The 20870-nt window shown below is 47.1% G+C and overlaps 1 protein-coding gene across 3 annotated transcripts in view; it reads left to right on the plus strand.

Moving 5' to 3' along the window:
- The window catches only part of SUGCT (succinyl-CoA:glutarate-CoA transferase), an 848669-nt gene that overhangs the window by 115480 nt on the left and 712319 nt on the right, over positions 1 to 20870 (plus strand). For all 3 annotated transcript variants that reach the window (XM_083188510.1, XM_083188511.1, XM_083188512.1), the window contains exon 7: positions 15931 to 16022. In XM_083188510.1, the coding sequence (XP_083044636.1) occupies positions 15931 to 16022 (92 nt within the window). The remainder of the gene's footprint in view (positions 1 to 15930; positions 16023 to 20870) is intronic.

Here is a 20870-nt window from a genome sequence, read left to right on the forward strand (position 1 = left end):
CTCTTGGCAACCAGCTCGCTGACCCTAAAAGCCCCAAAAAATGCCAAAACAAAAGCAGTGCGAAAAAGCAGTATCTCGTACTCGGACTCGCCAACTTCCGCTAAGACCCTAACTAAATCCTTTAATAATGCTAAGTCAATGGGCCTCCTTGAATCCTTCCCCGCCGGAAAAGCCTTAGCCCACCCTTTCATTGCCTTTCTTAGGACAAAAGACCGAGTGGGGTCTTCCTGACCCCGTATCCGCGAATGGAAAGCAATGCCCGCAAGGGCAGCGGACATGGCCCCTTTCGCCCTCCCTGCCTTGAAGTGTTCCCAGGCGAAAACACATAACCTATCCTCCAAGGACTCACCTTCCTGACCATACCTGCTCAGAAAAGCCTGCCAATCCCTCCAAGCCGCGTCATAAGCCTTCTGCGTGGAAGGCGCCAGGGCATTTCTGGCCAATCCCACTATACCGGCTCGATAATCTGCCAGATATAAGGTGGGCAAGGTAAACCTACGACCGATGCGTCCGGCACCAACTCTCTAAACTTGACCCACTGAAAACGGGACAGGGCATCCGCTATCTTGTTATCTATGCCAGGAACGTGACAAGCCGAGAAAACCACATTAAAGCGCAGACACTGCAAGACCAAATGCCTAAGTAACCGCAAGGCCAGAGGGCATGAGGTCCTTTGATTGTTAATGGTGTGCACAACACCCATGTTGTCACATCGAAAAACAACCTGCTTGTCCGCTAACTCCCGGGCCCACAACTCCAAGGCTACCACTATTGGGAACAATTCCAACAGCAATAAGTTCCTGGTGAAACCCCTATCCACCCATGATTCCGGCCACCCCTCGGCGCACCATTCCACCCCAAAGAAAGCACCAAAGCCTACACTGCCCGATGCATCGGTGAAAAGCTTTAACACACTATTAAAGCAAGGAGGGGACGGCCACAACACCACCCTGTTGAATGACTCCAAAAGGAAGACCAAGTCCGCAAATCCCCTGCAGACCCCTGCAGTCGCCCGTTCCAACTTCCTGCTGAAAGCTCGACCCATTGGGATAACCCTGCATGCAAAGTTAAAACACCCCAGCAAAGACTGAACTTGCTTCAGCCTCACCTTCCTTTTTTCCAGACAATCCTGAATGAGGCCCAACCATTTATGCACCTTGCTAGCTGGCAAACGACAACAACCTTCCCTTGTATCAATCTCGATCCCAAGGTAACACAGACAGTGCGTGGGACCCTCAGTCTTACCCTCTGCAATGGGGACCCCCAACACCCCTAAAACCTGCTCCGTAGTTTTCAACAAACTCTCACAGACTGGGCTACCCTCTGGGCCCACAAAGAGGAAATCGTCAAGATAGTGCGCAATACCCTGACAACCTGAAGCTCTCTGAATGCACCAATGAAGAAAACAGCTAAACTTTTCAAAATACGCGCAAGATATTGAGCAGCCCATAGGCAAGCACCTATCAACAAAAAATTCCCCCTTCAATTTAAAACCCAGAAACCGCAAAGATTCTGGGTGAATCGGGAGTAACCTGAAAGCTGACTCAATATCCACTTTTGCCATTAATGCATTCCGCCCACACCCTTGAACCAAACCCAGCGCCTCCTCAAACAGCTGGTACCTGACCTTGCAGAGCTCCTCAGGTATGGCATCATTAACCGAGGCCCCATGCGGGTGCGAAAGATGCTGAATTAATCTAAACTTACCAGGGGTGCTTTTGGGAACCACCCCCACTGGGGAAATACATAAATCCTGCAAAGGAGGGGAACTAAAAGGGCCACACATGCGCCCCAGCCTAATTTCCGCATCAACTTTCTCCCTAACAATATGGGGGAAATCCCTGGCAGATTTCAAATTCCTAGCTGCCACCACATGAACTGAACCCCTAATGGGCAAACGAAACCCTGAACTGAAACCCTCCCATAAAAAACGAGCCACCTCGACATCCGGGTAGCCCCTGAGCCACTTAACAAGTTCGGAAACCACAACCGGCGAATACGCCTTACTTGTGACTTCCCCCGGCTTCCCCGGTGTCAGTTGACTTTCCATTTGGGGCTGCCGTGCAGTCCTTAGCTGCATGGTTGCCCCCACAGACTCTGCATGAGTGACGAAAACGACAACTAGCCCCCCTGGCGCACTTGCCGTCGTTAAACGCAAAGCACTTGCCCTTTCCTACTATCTTGGCGGCTGGAGATGCCGCCACTACCGTTTTCTTAGCCACCCCCTCCCCTGGGGGTTTGGTCTGTTGTGTGACCTCCAACCAGACCTCCACGTCCTTAAACCCCATAGGCAACACAGAATTCCCATCCTGCTTACGGCGAAACTTTTCGTCGTAGTCCCTCCATGAGTAACCTTTTGTTTTCAGGTACATTTCATGTACCAGAAACAAGTACTTCACTACATTGGGATATTCAGCGGGCCTGGTTTCCGCGTAACAGGCCGCAAAAACCAAGAAACCCCTCAACCACTGATGGAAATTCCGAAAAGCATTTTCCCCCATGCCATCAGCCTTCTTTGCCTTATCAAAGGCCTGCCTCATGTCCTCCGTAAGGGTGAACATGTCAACGTACTTCCCTTTTTTAATCTTCTCCCTCATCCTCTTACGAAGCCCCCTGGTCACCGCGGTATTCGCGCAATGCACCATCTCGGTAAACAAAGGGGGATCCGTGGGAGGTGGCGCAGAAATCGCAACCTTGTCCTTACTGGTTGCCTTAGCCACATGACGCGCAATGAGCCTAGCCAGCTTACGCGGGCGACGCGGGGAATCCGACCCCACGCTGGTGCTATCACTATCAGAGGAATCACATGTTGAATAAGTAACTGCACACTCACCAGCACCAGAAATCCCCGGAACTTCATCGGCCGCAACGGCCAACCTGGAAACTGTTGATGTTGATCCTGCCGTCATCCTTGGCTCTTCCCTGCCCTCCCGACTTCTTCTTCTGGAAACCACCGTTGACGCTGAAACGCTTGCTTCCTGTGAACATACAACTGGGAGGGGGGAAGAAGACAACAAATTGCCCCCACCCCCTGACCCCACCGGTGGATCCAATGGTGGGGGAGGTGGAGCTGACACTGTGGCACTGGGTGGAGGTCCCCTAGGCAACGGGGGAACCCCCACTGGAGAAAAAACACCTTGAGCCCCCAAAGCATTACCACTCACATGAGGCAAGGTTCCCCCCTGTCCCCTTGGGGACGACCAAAGCCCCTGAGGGCCAAAATTCTGATCCCAACCATACCCAGCGGAGCTATGCGGACTGTACTCCTGTGCCCCCGTGGCCCACAGAAGTGGCTGACTGGTAGGGACACCCTGGAACCCCGAAGAGAATTGGGGCCCCACTGCAGGGACCGCCTGGTGCCTCCAAGGTGCAATTTGCGGCCACGCCCCATAACCCCCTCCCCCCAAATGGGCCTGAAAATACGGGGACCCCACAGGGGGCCACTGCCCGGGAAAGCCCCCCCCCGGGGGAAAACTGCCCCAAAAAACCTGAATGGGCCCCCTGCCATGATGGTGTGGACAAACCTCCCCCCCAAGATGATGTGGGCTGCGCCCCTAGGGAGGGACCCTGCAATTGCACAGAGGCCGCTACCGTGCTCCTGGAGTAAACCATGTGCCCCAAACCCCCGGCCCCAACAGGCATGCCCGTTGAAAACACCACTGGGTTCCAGGCATGACTGACCCCCAAACCCCTCCCGACGGGGCCCCTGGGATTCGGCCCTAAATCTGGGGGGGGCATGTTAAAACCTCCCAGTCCAGTACTGCCTGTTGGCCTGGGTACAAAATTCCCAGAGCCCGCAGCAGCTGCTGCTGCAGACTCCCCTGCCCCACCTGCATAATGAAAACCTCCCAAACTAATGTGGGCACTGTGATTCCCCAGCACATCATCCCCCCTCCCCCCCCCTACCCCCTGATCCCTCCATGATGCTTGAAGCGCTAGCAGCGCTCACCCCCAGGCTTCCCCCCGCAAGGGAGGAAACCGCATTAACATCCATGCCTGTTGATAACGCAGGGCGCGCGTCCTCCGACGCTGCCGCCTGCAATGCCGGGACAGGAGCCGCCTGCTCCGTTCCCGGCGACCCGCTGAACACCGCCACCGATGACGCGAGCCCCGCGCCAGCCGGCGCCAGGGCTCGCGACACCACTGCAAGCCCGCCCTCAGCCTGAAGCTCCGGAACGGGTCTCGCGCCAGCCGGCGCAAAGACCCGTTCCGTCACCCGCGAACCGCCCGCCGCCTGAGAGTCCGCAAGGACCTCAGGCGCCGGACCGGAGGCCTCCAGCGACGCGTCCATGACGGACGCGCCCTGAGGCAGCAGGGGGATGCTCGCGTCCGCCGAGGGACCCGGCAAGGCCCGGACCTCGACGGCTTCAGCCCCCGCCGGCTCACCCTCGCCGGCGAACACATGATCAACCCCCGGTGTAGCGCTGACCACGCTCACCGGGGAGAATTGACTGCCTGCAGGCAGTACGAGCCCCGCAGCCATGCTCCCTTCAGGGGACCCAGCCAAAACAGCGGTCTCCTGCGCCCCAAGCACCCTCACCCGTGGACGGCGGTACCCCGCCGCAGATAACGGGCGGGCCGCATCCACAAGGCGGCGGGGAGGGGGCGCAGAGCGTCTTGGACTGGGCATGTTTCAATTAAAGCCAAATGCAACAGACAAAATTCTCTTACCTCAGATCCGCGCAGGACTGCAGCACTTCAAAATGGTAAAAAGAAGGATGAGGTCACATGATCATCTGCCCTATATAACCTTTGACTGGCTACTCCCCCTAACCCCTGATAGGTCCCTGCCTGCATCACCAGCTTGTATCCAGGCAGAAAACCAGACTAAGTTTTTTCTATCCTGCTGAACTTTCTATGAACCTAAGTCAGGGCTCTTATATGGCTTCTGGCTTATGCAGCCCTCACCCACTCTTAACACATTATAACAATTTATTAAAAAAAATCATAAAACATCATTTAAAGTGCACTTTATACTAACATACAGACATACAAGACAAACAGCATATAACACTGAAGTCACTGTCACAAATGGCTATGAGGCTAGAGATGGCTCTGAGTCTTTGGGCATAAGTATGCAAAGTAGTGAGGCAGAAAACCTATAATTACCAGGCCTGTTCTGAGTGGATTCTCCAATAGCAATGTTATATTCCTGGGGTGATGATAGTAATAACCCGGTATGCAGCTCCCCTTCCTTTACCAGAATGATTCTCCGGACAGCTGTTAGTTATAGATTTTTGCTGCAGCCAATCGGAGTCCAGTAAGCCGCTCTTACTTTTATATGGTCAGCGGTAATTACTAGAGTTGGGGCAGGGTACAGTTCAAATACGCATTTCTCTGCCTATGTAGGACACATCGTTACAATTTAACATTTTACAAGATACATTTGCATTGATACATAGGCCTCATCTTTCTCAACTGAGGAAGCCGCTTATGTGTCCTTTTAATAAATTGTTATAATGTGTTCATAAACCCCATCTGGTTATTTATGTGACTGAGTACAGCTGCGCCTCTTATTAGAAACTGTGAGCTTTTGCCACAGAAACTCAAAAATCCCCACATTGTCTGTCAGAGGCACACACCCTCCTATTAGGGGCTGCAGCAGCACCCAGTCAGGATATACTTTGCTGCTTTCTTATAATTAATTGAACTTTATTATTCAGGTGTATAATTATATTGAGGTTTATTCTATTGAATGCTAATAGTTTGAGTGATATTAGAACCAGCGCTTTTGTGTGACTTAGGCCACAATTGTATAGGTTTTGTTGCCACTGGGAGAAGATGCAGAAACCCTGGCAGCGAGTAATTCGAAATCTTACTGTGGGGCATTTTTGTGTATGGGACATAAAATGGTGTCAGCGGCATAAATGTGTATGTGATAATATGTAATAGGCATTATGGGGTGTGGTATAACATGTAATAGGCATTATAGTGTGTAGTAGAATGTGTATTAGGCCTTACAGTATGTGGCATAATGTGTAATATACATTACAGTGCATTTGCATAATGTGTAATAGGCACTACAGTGTGTGTTATAATGGCCCTTATTCTGATTCACTCGCAAAGGCAAATTCCTTCTCAAATGGACAAAACCATGTGCACTGCAGGGGGCAGATGTAACTTGTGCAGAGAGAAATAGATTTCGGTGGGGTTTTACGTCAAAGTGAGATCTATATTGCAGTGTAAAAATAAAGCAGCCAGTATTTTTCCTGCGCAGAAACAAAGTAACTCACCCAAATCTAAATCTCTCTGCACCTGTTACATCTGCCCCCCTGCAATGCACATGGTTTTGTCCATTTGAGAAGGAATTTGCCTTTGCGAGTGAACCAGAAGAAGTGTAATGGGCATTACGGTGTGTGGCATAGTGTGTAATGGGCATTGGGGTGGGTGACATAATGTGTAATGGATATTACAGTGTGGAATAATGTGTAATGGACATTACGGCATGTGGCATAATGCATAATAAGCATTACGGTGTTTGGAATAATAAGCATCATGGTATGTGGTATAATGTGACCATGCCCTTATTGTCATGAAGCCACTCCCCTAGTTTCATGTAAACCCCCACCACCTCATGACACATGATCTCGCTGTTTTTTTTGGTGTCACACTATCATTACCACTAAGAAGAAAAATCTACTTGCCCCACTGCCCCTAGGACTACATTTGCATACCGAGCTCCTGAGACGCAGCATGTAGGAACGCCTGCCCTCCCTTTGTAACGAAAACACATTCCCTCAAATGCCTCCACTGCAGAAGTAATCATGCAATGCTTGGTGACCATCGAGTTATTTCTCCTCCCTTTGCAAATTCTCATCCCCGCCACTGTCCGCCCCGGGCCCGGCCTGATTATTGCGAAGGGCTTGGCAACTATGCAAGTTACCAAAGCCACTAGCAAACGGGTTCTGCAAAGTTGGTAATTATGTATTAAACTTTCACTTCATCCTGATCAATTCTACTTGCAATTTTTTCATTATAAATGCAGATCAGTTATTTGCTACATGTAGACTGTGACTTACATATTATACGAGCCCCTAATACTTTTATTTAGCCCAGGATGGCTATCAGAGATGGCTATGTAATCAAATTATAAAGCAATGTTAGTTTAACCTCTCTCTCTCCTGCTATCACAGCAACATTTGTTCCTATACAGTAGTGAACAATAGTGCAATGAAACTATTTAGCATTGTATTATGTATTTAAATATGTCACGTGTTATTATGGTACGAGAGTATATAAATGTCCTTTTTGCAGAATGCGTCGAATTGCACAATAATAACACAATGTACTAACCATCTTTCATTTTTAGGAAGGTCAGCCTGACAATAAAGGATTGCCGAGGACAGGGTCACACATTAAAAAAGTTGTTTTCCAAAATATGCATCAAAGTAAATCTTAAAAAATAAAACATAACTCTAGAGGTTGTGATTAAAGTCATGTGGACCTATTTTAAACAAGGATTTGGAACTTTACATTGGGTGCACTGGCGATATTGTTAACTACAGATGGCCACACTCATTCATTTCGCCAGCACGCCTAGGCAAGGGTTTTTGTGCTCCACTTTTATAGCGTCCTCAGACTCGCTGAGGCGCATTGAGGCACGCAATACAATATGCTTGCAATATGCAGTTGGAGCCCCTGTCAACTTTGTTCCTTCGGTTGTGGCTCACCATGGCTAACCTATTGTTCTCAGCAGTAATACAATACATAGAACAATACAGTAGGGATTAGCATAGTAATCCTATTACTCACTTAATCCAATTAACAGGCTAAATTAGGAGGGCTCCATCTGTACATCGCCACCACCACTGGGTGGATATTGCTCCACTAATCCAGCGGCGGATTGATATACAGATGGAGCCGCGACTGGGACACGCTTGCGTATGAGATGCTTGCATGTCTCTTTCACGGTGAACGGCCCTGCGGCTCCATCTGTATAATCATTCACAGATGCAGTCTTCATTTGGGCTTACTGGACTGCACTGTATGTGTTCGCCTTAGCAGTATACTACATTGTGACAACTGTAATGTTACTGTGCTGTATACTGTTCACACAAATAGAAAATGAGACGCTTGCGTATAGGATTCTCGTGTGTCTCCATCACAGCGAACCGTGCTGCGGGTTCATCTGTACATTACAGTACAATACAATACAAGCTCTGGCAAAAGGGCCATGTAATGTATAGAGTTCTTCTGGTGGTCCGGGTCCCCTAGGCAAGTCATTAAATAACATTAGCATACTGCAGTTCCCATAACCGATGCAGCATACAGTAAGCATAACTGATGGCATGGGATCAGTGCTTACTGCATACAGTGGAGGGTCATTTCTCTCCATACATTTTTACTACTCTCCAGGATCTGCAACCACCTCCCATCTCCTACTTCCCTGAGTCATACTGTAAAGTACACTAAATCAAATTTCCAGGAACCTTTACCACAGCTAGGGTAGCCATCAGAGGGGGACTGCAGGGGACTCCAGTGCCAGGCCCAGACAGAAAGGGGGCCCAGGACTGGAGTTTATGAAGAATAATTTGTCAAAACTGCAAGAGAAGATGTGTCTTGGTGTGGAGAGAAATAATACATGCCAATAAGAAATAACTTTTAATCGAGTATTTTTAAAACTGCGAAATATAAAAAAAAACCATACAGATGACAGACAAAGTGAAAAGAGTGCATGTTTAAAAACAGCACGTGTGGGGACTGATTGTGTGTTTAAAGTAATGGGCCCCATACATCAGCAATCACAATTTATGGATTTTCAGATATAGGGGTATTTTGGCCAGATAAATGGATTTTACAATCTATCTGACTTTGCCTACACATTACAGATTTATTTCAGTGATCGGCAGATTTTTCCATCTAAAGATTGCATATCTGGAAATTGCCCAATCGATTGCTGTTCATAATGTAAATAGATGAAGAAGACAAATTGGGAATGCCCACACATGTAAAAAAGATCTGCAGATAATACCAGAGTATAAAACATGTTTAAAAACCTGATTAAGCAATTGATTGGCGATTTTGATTGGGATTGCCAAAAGGGGGAGCCCACACATCTAAAATTAATTGTGGCAATCATCTCCATATCTGAAAATTGTCACAATTAATTGCTGATGTATGGGGCCCTTAAGTCTCTTCAATGGTACATTTATACAATGTTGCGTCTTTAGGAAAACTTAGCGAGAGATCAATAGCGGACACGCTACATACTAACTTGTACCACTTGACACGCTGACAGCTTAATTGTCTAACATAGCTGATGACATTGGGGCAATAGTATAACAATTGCCTGATTATACCGATCTAGCAGCATTACAGAAGCTAAAGGTATACCTAACTTCACATTATATGCTCATTTATTAAAATAGGATCAGGGCTTAGTACCACCTCTAGTTCCTGTACATCTCATGACTCTGAGGGGTACTCATTGGCAGCCCACATACCAGTTCTGACAAATTAGACTGTAGCTTCATCGACACAGCGTGTCGACACATTGATACAACAGCCATATGGGCAATAGACACACAGATCCTGTCTATATATTCGCCTTGCCATAGTGCAAGCAGTTTACCATTACAGTAACAACACTTGTAACAAGAGGAATTTTTTCCACATTTGAAACAGTTACTGTTTTCCTAAAGACGCAACATTGTATAACTGTAAATTAGTCCCCACACGTGCTGTTTTTAAACACGCACTATTTTCACTTTGTCATCTGTATGTTTTTTTTTTTATATTTCACAGTTTTAAAAATACTCGATTAAAAGTTATTTTTTATTGGCATGTATTATTTATCTATGGTGCACCACACCAAGACACACCTTCTCTTTCTATATTTTTTTTATTTAAATTTTTTTTAAAGAGTAATTTTTATTGGGTTTTCAGAATAAAGGAAGGGGATACAGAAAAAAGAGAGGGGAGGGGGTGGGGCACAGGGTACAAATAACAATATGCAAAACATAACAGTCCAAATGTGTCACGGCCTCCTGGACCGCGGTGGTCACTTACCGGGTCCGGGGGCGCCTCTGGTGCGGGCGGCTGCTTCCTGGGTCTGGGCGGCGGGTGCTGGCTGCATGCAGTCCCCTCCGGCAGCAGAGATCTCTCTGCAGCGCCGAGAGGGACAAACAGCGTGTTACTTCCGGGTAGCCGGGCGCACGCTCACTAGGGGCGCGCGCGCCGCGTTCATGTATAATTAAAGGCACAGGCAGGATATTGGTGGGGGTGCCTGCAGGGATAAAAGGAAGTCCCTGACAGGTAAACCCCGCCAGAGTATAGGTTCACTTCACCTACTCCAGCGTTCCACACTGTTTCTGATCCAAGTGTTACTGACCCGTGCTATTCCTGGCTACTCTTACGTTTAACCCCTGTGTACCCATTCTCGTGACTCATAGTGTACTGACCCGGCTTGATCCTTGACCTCCCGTTTGCCTGACCCTTGATACTGAACTTATTGATTGTTACGGACCCGGCTTGCCTTGACCATTCTTCGCTATATCCCATGTACTGCATTGTCCATCTGGTTCTGACCCGGCTAAGACGACCACGTCCATATTCACCGAGCACTTCCAATCAGAAGGGAAACCTATCCAGGGGACCGCGACCGACGTGTCGGGAGCCGCTGAAGCCCAAATCCCGCTTGGAGGGGTCACTGGCAGAAAACCCCCGGCACGGTTAGACTCCGCGCCCCTGTGATAGGTCTAGCCAATTCCCAAGTGGAAGTGTCGCCAAGTTATTGTGACAGAATACTCTGGCCCAATTGAACATGGACCTGGCAAGTGGCCCGTCTCCTAAGGAGCTCTTGGAGCATCTCCTAGCTAGAGTCGAGAAGCAAGAACAGGACCAGGCACAGATCATGCAGTGTCTTCAAACCCTGATGCAGCGTGTGGAGTCTCCGCCACCTCGACCTCCTCTGGCACCAGCGCCTCCAGCAGTGGTCCTGGGTGCGTCTTCCCTACGAATCCCTAATCCGGCTAAGTTTGACGGTAATCCAAAGGAGTGTCGGGGGTTCCTGAATCACGCCATCGTCAACCGAAGCACTGATTTTATCGCTGAGTTTCGCAGAGTCTTCGATGAACCTGGCCGGGTAACTTCTTCTGCTTCTGCAATCCTGCGCCTGAAGCAAGGATCCCAATCGGTGGGCCAGTATACGGTTCAGTTCCGGACCCTAGCCTCCGAGTTAGGGTGGAATGAAGAAGCCTTGATAGCCACCTTCACACAAGGACTGACAGACAGGATCAAGGATGAATTGGCGGCCCGAGAGCCTGCTGCTACCTTGGATGGGTGATTTCCTTGTGCACTCGGATAGACCTCCGCTACCGAGAGAGGGAGAAGGAGCAGTCCCGGAGGTTTAGTTTCAAATTGGCTCCTCGATTTGTTCCCCCAGAATCTAGCTCCGCTTCTGTCCCGGTTGCGGCAACCAGCCAACAGTTAGAGGAACCCATGCAGATTGGGAAATCCCGTCTTCCATTTGCTGAGAGAGAACGAAGGTTCAAGAATCGCTTGTGCCTTTACTGCGGAGAATCCGGCCACCTTCTCTCCAGTTGCCCCAAACGTCCGGGAAACCACAAGGCCTAACTGACTACAGGGGAATCAGCCTAGGCACAGTGTCGCATACCCCGTCTCGAGTCTCTGCAGCAGGTTTTACCATTGATATCACCCTTCAAGGTCACAATTCCCACGTTGCTCTCAAGTCTTTTCTGGATTCGGGTGCCGATGGTAATTTTATCACAGCGCAGACAGTCAAGCGCCTGGGAATTCCTTGTCAAGCTCTCTCCAACCCCTTACATATAGTAGGGGTGGATGGGAACAGACTGCCGCTGTCAAGTATATATTCCAGTACCAGACCGGTAGTTATGAAAGTGGGGGTTCTCCATCAAGAGAATATCTCCTTCTTCGTGCTTCCTTCCACTGAGAGTCCGGTTATTCTGGGATTGCCCTGGTTACAGATGCATTCGCCCATTCTAGACTGGAAGTACCCCCGAATACTTGCATGGGGGAATAAGTGTCATGGTCGGTGCATCTCCAAGGTGGAGCGTGTAGCTTGTTCCTTGTCTTCTACCAAGGTAGATTCCGATACCAAGCTTCCAGCTCCCTACCTACCCTTCTTGGACGTCTTTAGTCAAAAGGACGCAGAGAAATTGCCAGTCCATAGAGAGTGGGACTGTGCTATTGATTTAATTCCTGGAAAGTCACCTCCTTGTGGTCGAGTGTTTCCATTGTCCATTGCGGAGTCTCAAGCAGTGTCCGAGTATATCAAGGACAACTTAGAATGAGGCTTCATCAGGGAGTCCAAGTCGCCAGCAGGTGCAGGACTATTCTTTGTCAAAAAGAAAGATGTGGTCTCAGGCCTTGCATCGATTACCGGGGTCTTAATGCCATCACGATAAAGGATCGCTCTCCTCTGCCATTAATTTCTGAACTTTTTGACAGGATCAAAGGAGCACAAGTCTTTACCAAACTAGGGGCCTTATTTTGGTTCATTCTTTCTGACAAAATCCTTCTTAGATGGACAAAACCATGTGCACTGCAGGGGGGGCAGATGTAACATGTGAAGAGATAATTAGATTTGGGTGAGTAATTTTGTTTCTGTGCAGGGAAAATACTGACTGCTTTATTTTTACACTGCAATATAGATCTCACTTTGAAGTAAAACCCCACCCAATCTCTCTGCACAAGTAACACCTGCCCCACCTGCAGTGCACATGGTTTTGCCCATCTAAGAAGGATTTTGTCAGAAAGAATGAACCAAAATAAGGCCCAAGATCTCTGAGGGGCCTATAACTTGATCCGAATCAGGTCTGGAGATGAATGGAAGACGGCATTTAATACACGAGATGGGCATTTCGAATATCTTGTAATGCCATTTGGTTTAAGTAATGCCCCAGCAGTCTTCCAAAGATTCATGAACTCTATCTTTCAAGACCTATTAAATAGGTTCATGGTTGTCTATCTGGATGACATATTATTTTTTTCCGAAAGTCTTCAAGCACATCGAGGTCATGTTTGTGAGGTGCTGGCTCGCCTTCGCAGGTACCAGTTGTACTGCAAGCTAGAGAAATGTTCTTTTGAACAGCCGGAGATGCCGTTTCTGGGGTACATTGTCACGAGTACGGAGCTACGCATAGATCCGCAAAAGTTGTCAGCAATTTCTGATTGGCCCCAACCAGTGGGGTTGAAAGCCATCCAGGGTTTTTTGGGTTTCTGTCATTTCTACCGACAATTTATCAGGAGTTATTCCTCAGTGGTAGCCCCTATAGTCAACCTTACCCGTAAGGGGGAGAATACGAAAGAGTGATCCTTGGAAGCCAAGCAAGCTTTCTTGTTACTCAAGCAGCTCTTTGTGTCCGCTCCTATCCTGAGACGCCCTGATCCAGATAAACCCTTCTTCCTAGAGGTAGACGCCTCCTCGGTCGGTGTCGGGGCAGTTCTCTCTCAGAGGGATGAGGCCAATAAGTGGTATTCTTGCGTTTTTTTTCCCAAAAAATTTCAACCAGCAGAACGTAACTATGCGGTTGGAGACAAGGAATTGTTGGCTATCAAATTAGATCTACAAGAATGGCGGCACGTTCTGGAGGGGGCAAAGTTCCCAGTGACGGTCTACACAGACCATAGGAATTTGTTGTACCTTAAGACTGCAAATTGCCTCAATTATCGTCAAGCAAGATGGTCATTATTTTTTGATCGTTTTAATCTAGTGCTAACTTATCGACCCGGTGACAAGAATATTAAAGCAGACGCCCTTTCACGAGTTTTTGGTCCAGCCTCATCTGAAGAGCTGAATAAGCATAAGCCCATCTTAAAGTCATCCTGTTTTATCGCGTCCTCCAGACGAGTTAAGATTCCACCCGGGAAAACATTTGTGCCGTTCAGGTCAAGATCCAGTCTCCTGCGTTGGTTTCATTCTTCTCTTTTCTCCGGTCATGCGGGTACCAACAAGACTTTAGAAATTATTAGTCGTGATTATTGGTGGCCATCTATAAGGACAGACGTCAAAAACTTTGTCGCTGCCTGTAACATCTGCGCTCAGCACAAGTCCTCCACGCAAGCTTCAGCTGGATTGCTCAATCCTCTTCCAATTCCAGATCGACCCCCTGGGAAGATATTTCGATGGATTTAATCTCGGAGCTTCCACCCAGTCACGGCTACAACACTATCTGGGTTGTGGTGGATCGTTTTTCCAAGGCGGCTCGCTTTATTCCATTAAAGGGTCTTCCATCAGCACCCAAACTAGCGGAGGTGTTCATCAGAGAGATCTTCAAACTCCACGGCTTTCCACGAAGTATTGTTTCTGATAGAGGAGTGCAGTTCACGTCCAGGTTTTGGCGATCGTTGTGTTCCGCTTTCAACATTAAGCTTAACTTTTCCTCGGCCTATCATCCCCAAAGTAATGGTCAAACCGAGAGGGTCAACCAAGATTTGGAAAATTTCTCAGAGTCTATGTTTCAGCTAATCAAGATGATTGGTTGTCTCTACTCCCCTGGGCAGAATTCACTCATAATAATTTGTTCCACGAATCTACGGGTCATTCTCCATTTTTTATCCTAAATGGGTTCCATCCTAATATTCCAGAATATTTTTCAAAGTCTGTTAGCTCCCTTCCAGCAGTTCAGCATTCAGTCAAAAAATTCTTGGACACTTGGGTAGAAGTAAAAAGGAATCTGGGAAAATCCTCAGAACGCTACAGGCGTTTTGCTAATTTCAAAAGGAGAAGTATTCCTCAATTCAAGCCGGGAGATAGAGTTTGGCTTTCCACCAAGCATCTTCGTCTCAAAGTACCATCCATGAAGCTTGCTCAAAGATACATTGGTCCCTTTAGCATCCTTCAGATAGTCAATCCGGTGGCAGTAAGACTTAAACTTCCAAAGACCTTGAGAATTCCCAATGTTTTCCATGTTTCCCTTCTTAAACTGCTCATTATCAACAAGTTTTCCAACACCAGACAACCTCCTTTGCCCATTTCTGTGGAAGGTCATGAGGAATATGATATTAAGCAAATCCTGGATTCCAGGGTGTCCAGGGGTGTAGTTCAATTCCTTATTGATTGGAAGGGTTTTGGCCCAGAGGAACGCGCTTGGGTTAGGGCCTCGGAGGTCCATGCCCCACAGTTACTTCGGGACTTCCATCGAAAACATCCCAATAAGCCATTCATAGGGTTTTCGGGGCCCACCCCTAGGGGAGGGGGTAATGTCACGGCCTCCTGGACCGCGGTGGTCACTTACCGGGTCCGGGGGCGCCTCTGGTGCGGGCGGCTGCTTCCTGGGTCTGGGCGGCGGGTGCTGGCTGCACGCAGTCCCCTCCGGCAGCAGAGATCTCTCTGCAGCGCCGAGAGGGACAAACAGCGTGTTACTTCCGGGTAGCCGGCGCGCGCGCCGCGTTCATGTATAATTAAAGGCACAGGCAGGATATTGGTGGGGGTGCCTGCAGGGAAAAAAGGAAGTCCCTGACAGGTAAACCCCGCCAGAGTATAGGTTCACTTCACCTACTCCAGCTATTCCTGACTACTCTTACGTTTAACCCCTTCCTCGTGACTCATAGTGTACTGACCCGGCTTGATCCTTGACCTCCCGTTTGCCTGACCCTTGATACTGAACTTACCGATTGTTACCGACCCGGCTTGCCTTGACCATTCTTCGCTATATCCCTTGTACTGCATTGTCCATCTGGTTCTGACCCGGCTAAGATGACCACGTCCATATTCACCGAGCACTTCCACTCAGAAGGGAAACCTATCCAGGGGACCGCGACCGACGTGTCGGGAGCCGCTGAATCCCAAATCCAGCTTTAGTCTCATTATCTGGCTAGTAAGCTGTATCATGGTTATGTGATTGCATATAGAATCCTGTCGTTTTCTCTGTTTTTTTTGGAACTTGAAACATATTGCAGACTATTTTATTGCTAATTAAACAAGTGTTTTGCTTTTTTTATATGCAGGCTATGGCCAGACAGGCCCTTTGTATAAAAGAGCAGGCTACGATGCTGTAGCCTGTGCGATGTCTGGGTTAATGCACATCACAGGACCAGAGGTACAGTATGGATCCTATATTTTTGTTGTGTTTTCTGCAATTTCATTTGAACACAAAAATAAAAATAACCTAAACACTTTATTTTATATCATTCGTAGAAAAACTTTAACGGAATTCATTTACGTTTAAAAACTTCAGCAATTTGGTTCAACGTGGGCACAGTCAGACAAGATGTGTGGTCTTTTGGTCAAATGCCCTTGGATTATTGAATGGAATTCTGTTACATTCTTTAGATTTTTATTTTGTTTTGTTTTATTTTTTTCTACATGGATAAAAAAGCCATTTCACTTGAAGTTCTGTATTATTATAGGAACTGGAATTCATAGTAATATAATTCAGACCCACTTTGGATGCTAAAACTTCTTCTGCAAGCATCTAATTTTTTTTATCTTTTATTAAATTTTTTGTATGATGTGTTTTTAATTAGGTGAGAAAATTCATTCTGACCTTAAATGGCAACGTTTTCTTATGCCACTGGTTATAATACAATAATTATAAAAGAAAAAATAATCATGAGGCATGTGAATTCTGTTAAATAAAACATTTATTTTTAATTATTTTTGATCTGCACTTACACTTATGCTGTGTACACACGGTAGAATTTGACATTCGATTTTGACTATATAGTCTAAATTGAATTGGGATCGCATAGACATCGTATGGAGATAGAACATGTTTTTAAGCTTTCTATCCCAATTCGATGCCTATGTGTGCTCCCGTTCAGCTGAAATCGAAAGCCAAACAGACAGTGCAGCAATGACTATATAGTACAAATCGAATATAGATAGTATGAATTGTATGTAAATAATATAGATTTAGCAAGGATTGTAAAGCAATCGAATAGCAAAGGAATCTCACCGTGGTGTACACACCATTACACTTGTGCTAGGATCTCTGTAGTGTTTATTTACATGTTTGTTGCAAATAAGTTGTGATGGAAGAACCGTCTATTTATAACACACAGGTTGACGAGGAGCCTGTTCTGAGCGAAGGGCTAAAACATGATCGCTCACATCCCGGTACACCCGTGATGCACATTGCGATGTTTGCTGAGCGAACTGTGCACAGCGGGGCTTTGCCTATTGTTTATAGGCAAACCCCTGCGTTCTTTCCCTACGGACATCGCCGTCACCTGCGGCTATATACACAGAGCGATCATTTGCAAAAAAGTGGACAATACACACATAGACAGCTCATGACATGGGTGGGATTTTCGTGCTCCAGTAATTTGCTCAAAGCAGCGTATGCCAATACAACTTGTATTAGACAAGCTCTCTAGTTTCCATTTCAATGTTAGCCAAGGCCAGAAAAAAGAGTTAAGGGCTGATACATTATGATTGTTTGTAATATGTAATTTTGTCACGCCTGGGGTCTGAGTCAAGATGACGAAGGCCTCAGACGGAGACTCCCACTGATGGATAAATCAAGGAGGCTTAATTAAGCTCTGTGACATGAACCCAGGATATGGCACTTGTAGTTAGCCCATATGCGTGACTAGCAGGGAGACAACAGAGGATAAAAATACAATAGTTTATTAAGCACTTGGTAACAGCAGTGGAAGATTGCACTTAGCAACTTGAATGAAAGATAATGTATAACATAGGCAGGTATTGCACACCATAACTGTAAGTGAAAAAGATGCAGTGCAAAACACTGATGATATTAACCATGATAAGTAAAGAGTATGTTACTTATAGTTGCTTAAGAACGTTAACAGAACTTGGGAATGATGTTCAGAACACTGGAAGCTTGGGAGCAATGATGTAGAACATAGGATACTTGGAAGCGATGGTTAAAACATCAGAAGCTGGAGAGTGATGTTTAGGACATCGGAAGCTAGGGAGAAATGATTAGAACATCAGATGCTGAGGAGAGATGATTAGAACATCAATAGCACAAGAATGATGGCTAGAACATCGATAGCACAGGAAGGATGGGTGGAAAATCAGTAGCTCAGGCATGATTGTTGGAACATCGATAGCTCACGAACGATGGCATAACATCAATAACTCAGGAACAAGGGTTGGAACATCGATAACTCAGAAACGATGGTGGCACATCGATAACTCAGGAATGATGGTGGAACATCGATAACTCAGGAACGATGGTGGAACATCGATAACTCAGGAACTCAATAACTCAGGAACGATAGCTAGGCAGGATTGGGCTGAGGTGAGTATCCTTCTCTGGGCAGAGGATCCCACGAGCTGCAAAACCTGGAAGCAAACACACTGCAGCAGAGAGGCACAACTGTATCAGCAGAAGACAATTGAAGCACTAGCAATTAGGTCTAGATATCCCAGAATACTTCTACCCACTGGGAAGTGGGGATTGACTGAGGAAGAAAGACAGGAAAAACATACCTTACAGGATTGGCTCAGAAGAACACGTGACTGTAAGAAACAATGGTCAGCTAGAGAGCTGAATAGCTATTGTTAACTGATAGGTTTATTGGATTACTGTCAGTGCTATTTTTGTAGCTTAATAGGTTCAGGAACTGTCTGGAAAAGAGCAGAGTGGACGGGACTTTTGCAGGCTTGAAACAGTGGCCCTTATTCTGATTGACGCGGACTTTACCGCATACTTTCGGATCGCGTCTTTACGGCGTCTGCGCATGCGTGGAGAACGCTACGCGCATGTGCCACGCCTTGACTCCGTACCAGTTCGGCCAAATCCCGTCCAAAACTGTTCACCGCTATCAGTCGGGAAATATGGGCGTATTATGGGCGTCATGCGGAATGTCACATGGGCGTAGTTTAAAAGTGGGCAAAACGGGGCGGAAACATGGGCGGACACGGGGGAGTACACTTATGTTGGGGGGCGTACATTCGGATACCACTCCGAATGCACGCGATCAAAAGGGGAAGAAATGTGCGGTGTCCACAAGTGTACTATTGCTTTGCGGACACCACTCGTTAATGCGGTAGGCGAACGTACGCCTAATGACTACAAGCATTAACACCTGAACCCAATAGAATCGACTCCTTTACTCATTACTCACTAATAGGACGCTTGTCAGTGCTTTAATTGAAACCATTGCTGCTTCAATTGCTGTAAGGGTTAATGTGTGCAATGCATGTGTTAGGCATGCTTGTAAGGATATATTGGCATCTAATTGATTCCAATTCCAAATAAGAAGTTTTTTATGAGGATAGGTAATTGAATAAGTGGGTCATGTGATGTATTGCAGAAGATACTTAATAGTGGGTTGTTTGGCGTAAATACTCCGCTTACGGGCGGTAGCACCGCTTGGCTCCCGTTCGGATGCGGTATTTCCGAGCATACTCTGTAATACTCTGTAATACCGTGCAGAATCGGAGTGTTTCTCCCGCACACGCATGGTTTGTATGTCGTCCGTAAACACGCCCTGTTCTTAAAGAGTGAGTCCGTCCGAATGCGGAGGACACGTGGGCGTTTCTACGGACGATGGCCGCATGCGGCAAAACACCGTGGCGTGCGGACCGCTCCGTAAGAATGCGGGAATATCCGCACCGATCAGAATAAGGGCCAGTGTGAGGTCTACTATTTCCCTGACCGAGATTTTTTTATGCGCCCCCCAAATGTGGCGACCTTGCTCCATTATACTTATGCCCCACGCCGTGATGCCAATTATACATATTCCCCACACCATGGTGCCCATTATACATGACACACACCATTATTCCCATTATACATATGCCACACACTGTGATACCCATTATACATATGCCACATACTGTGATGTCCATTATACATATGCCACACACGGAGATGCCCATTACAGATATGCTACTCACCATGCTGCCCATTGCAGATATGCCACACATTGTGATGCCCATTATACATATGCCACACAGAGATGCCCATTATACTTATGCCCCACACTGTGATACCCATTATGCATATGCCACACACTGAGATGCCCATTACATATATGCCACTCACCATGCTTCCCATTGCAGATATGCCACACACTGTGATGCCCATTATACATATGCCACACACTGTGATGCCCATTATACATATGCCACACACTGTGATGCCCATTATACATATGCCCCACACCGTGATGCCCATTATACATATGCCCCACACCGTGATACCCATTAGACATATGCGTTCGCAGGTGTCCACCCAGAGTTTTTGTGGGCACACCTATAGAAAAGCTGGTCGGATCCCAGCAAAAGAACCCTGCCTTTCACTAAGTCTGTGAGCGCCTCGGCGAAGAGAAACTTAGCTGAAGGCGCTGGCAGCCGGGTTCCGCACATGCGCATTGGCGACAATTGCCAGAGCAAAACCTTCGGAGACAGGACCCAATTCAGACCTGAAATGGCCCCATTGTCTATTAGCCATCTGTATACACTGCTGTGAATTGTCTTTAGATAGATGGCACTATGTGAAAACTCAATTTGTCATTTTGCTATCCTACTGTGCATGCACTGTCGTCTAGAACATTACTGGGAAGATGGTGCTCTGGTAGAATATAGAGGGGCGGGAAGCACCACAACACAGAGTGTGTTTTGGATGGGGGTCACTGTACATGGGCCCCTAGATGTTAATATGCCACTGCGTTGAAGATAGCCACTCCTTAATGTTCATGTAGCAGGGCGCCTCAAATCTGAGTCACCAGAGAGTGACAGATTTGCAAGCGCTTAAGAAATCATTCGAATGATTTCGGTCCTGCACGTAAGGCAGCGAATGGATGTTTATGCAAAACATCCATTTGCATGCCTGCGGGGACATTCGCTGTCCAGTGCGGATGTTCGGGCGGGTGATGTTTATTTGGCTCTCAAAGCTGCGAAATTCACAGCTTTGCGAGTCAACCAGAATGACCTCCATTATGTGAAGCTGTTTGTGGCAATATTACCT

This window comes from Crinia signifera, chromosome 5 (genome assembly GCF_055691185.1).
Source record: "Crinia signifera chromosome 5, ASM5569118v1, whole genome shotgun sequence".
In the NCBI taxonomy this organism is placed as follows: Eukaryota; Metazoa; Chordata; class Amphibia; order Anura; family Myobatrachidae; genus Crinia; species Crinia signifera.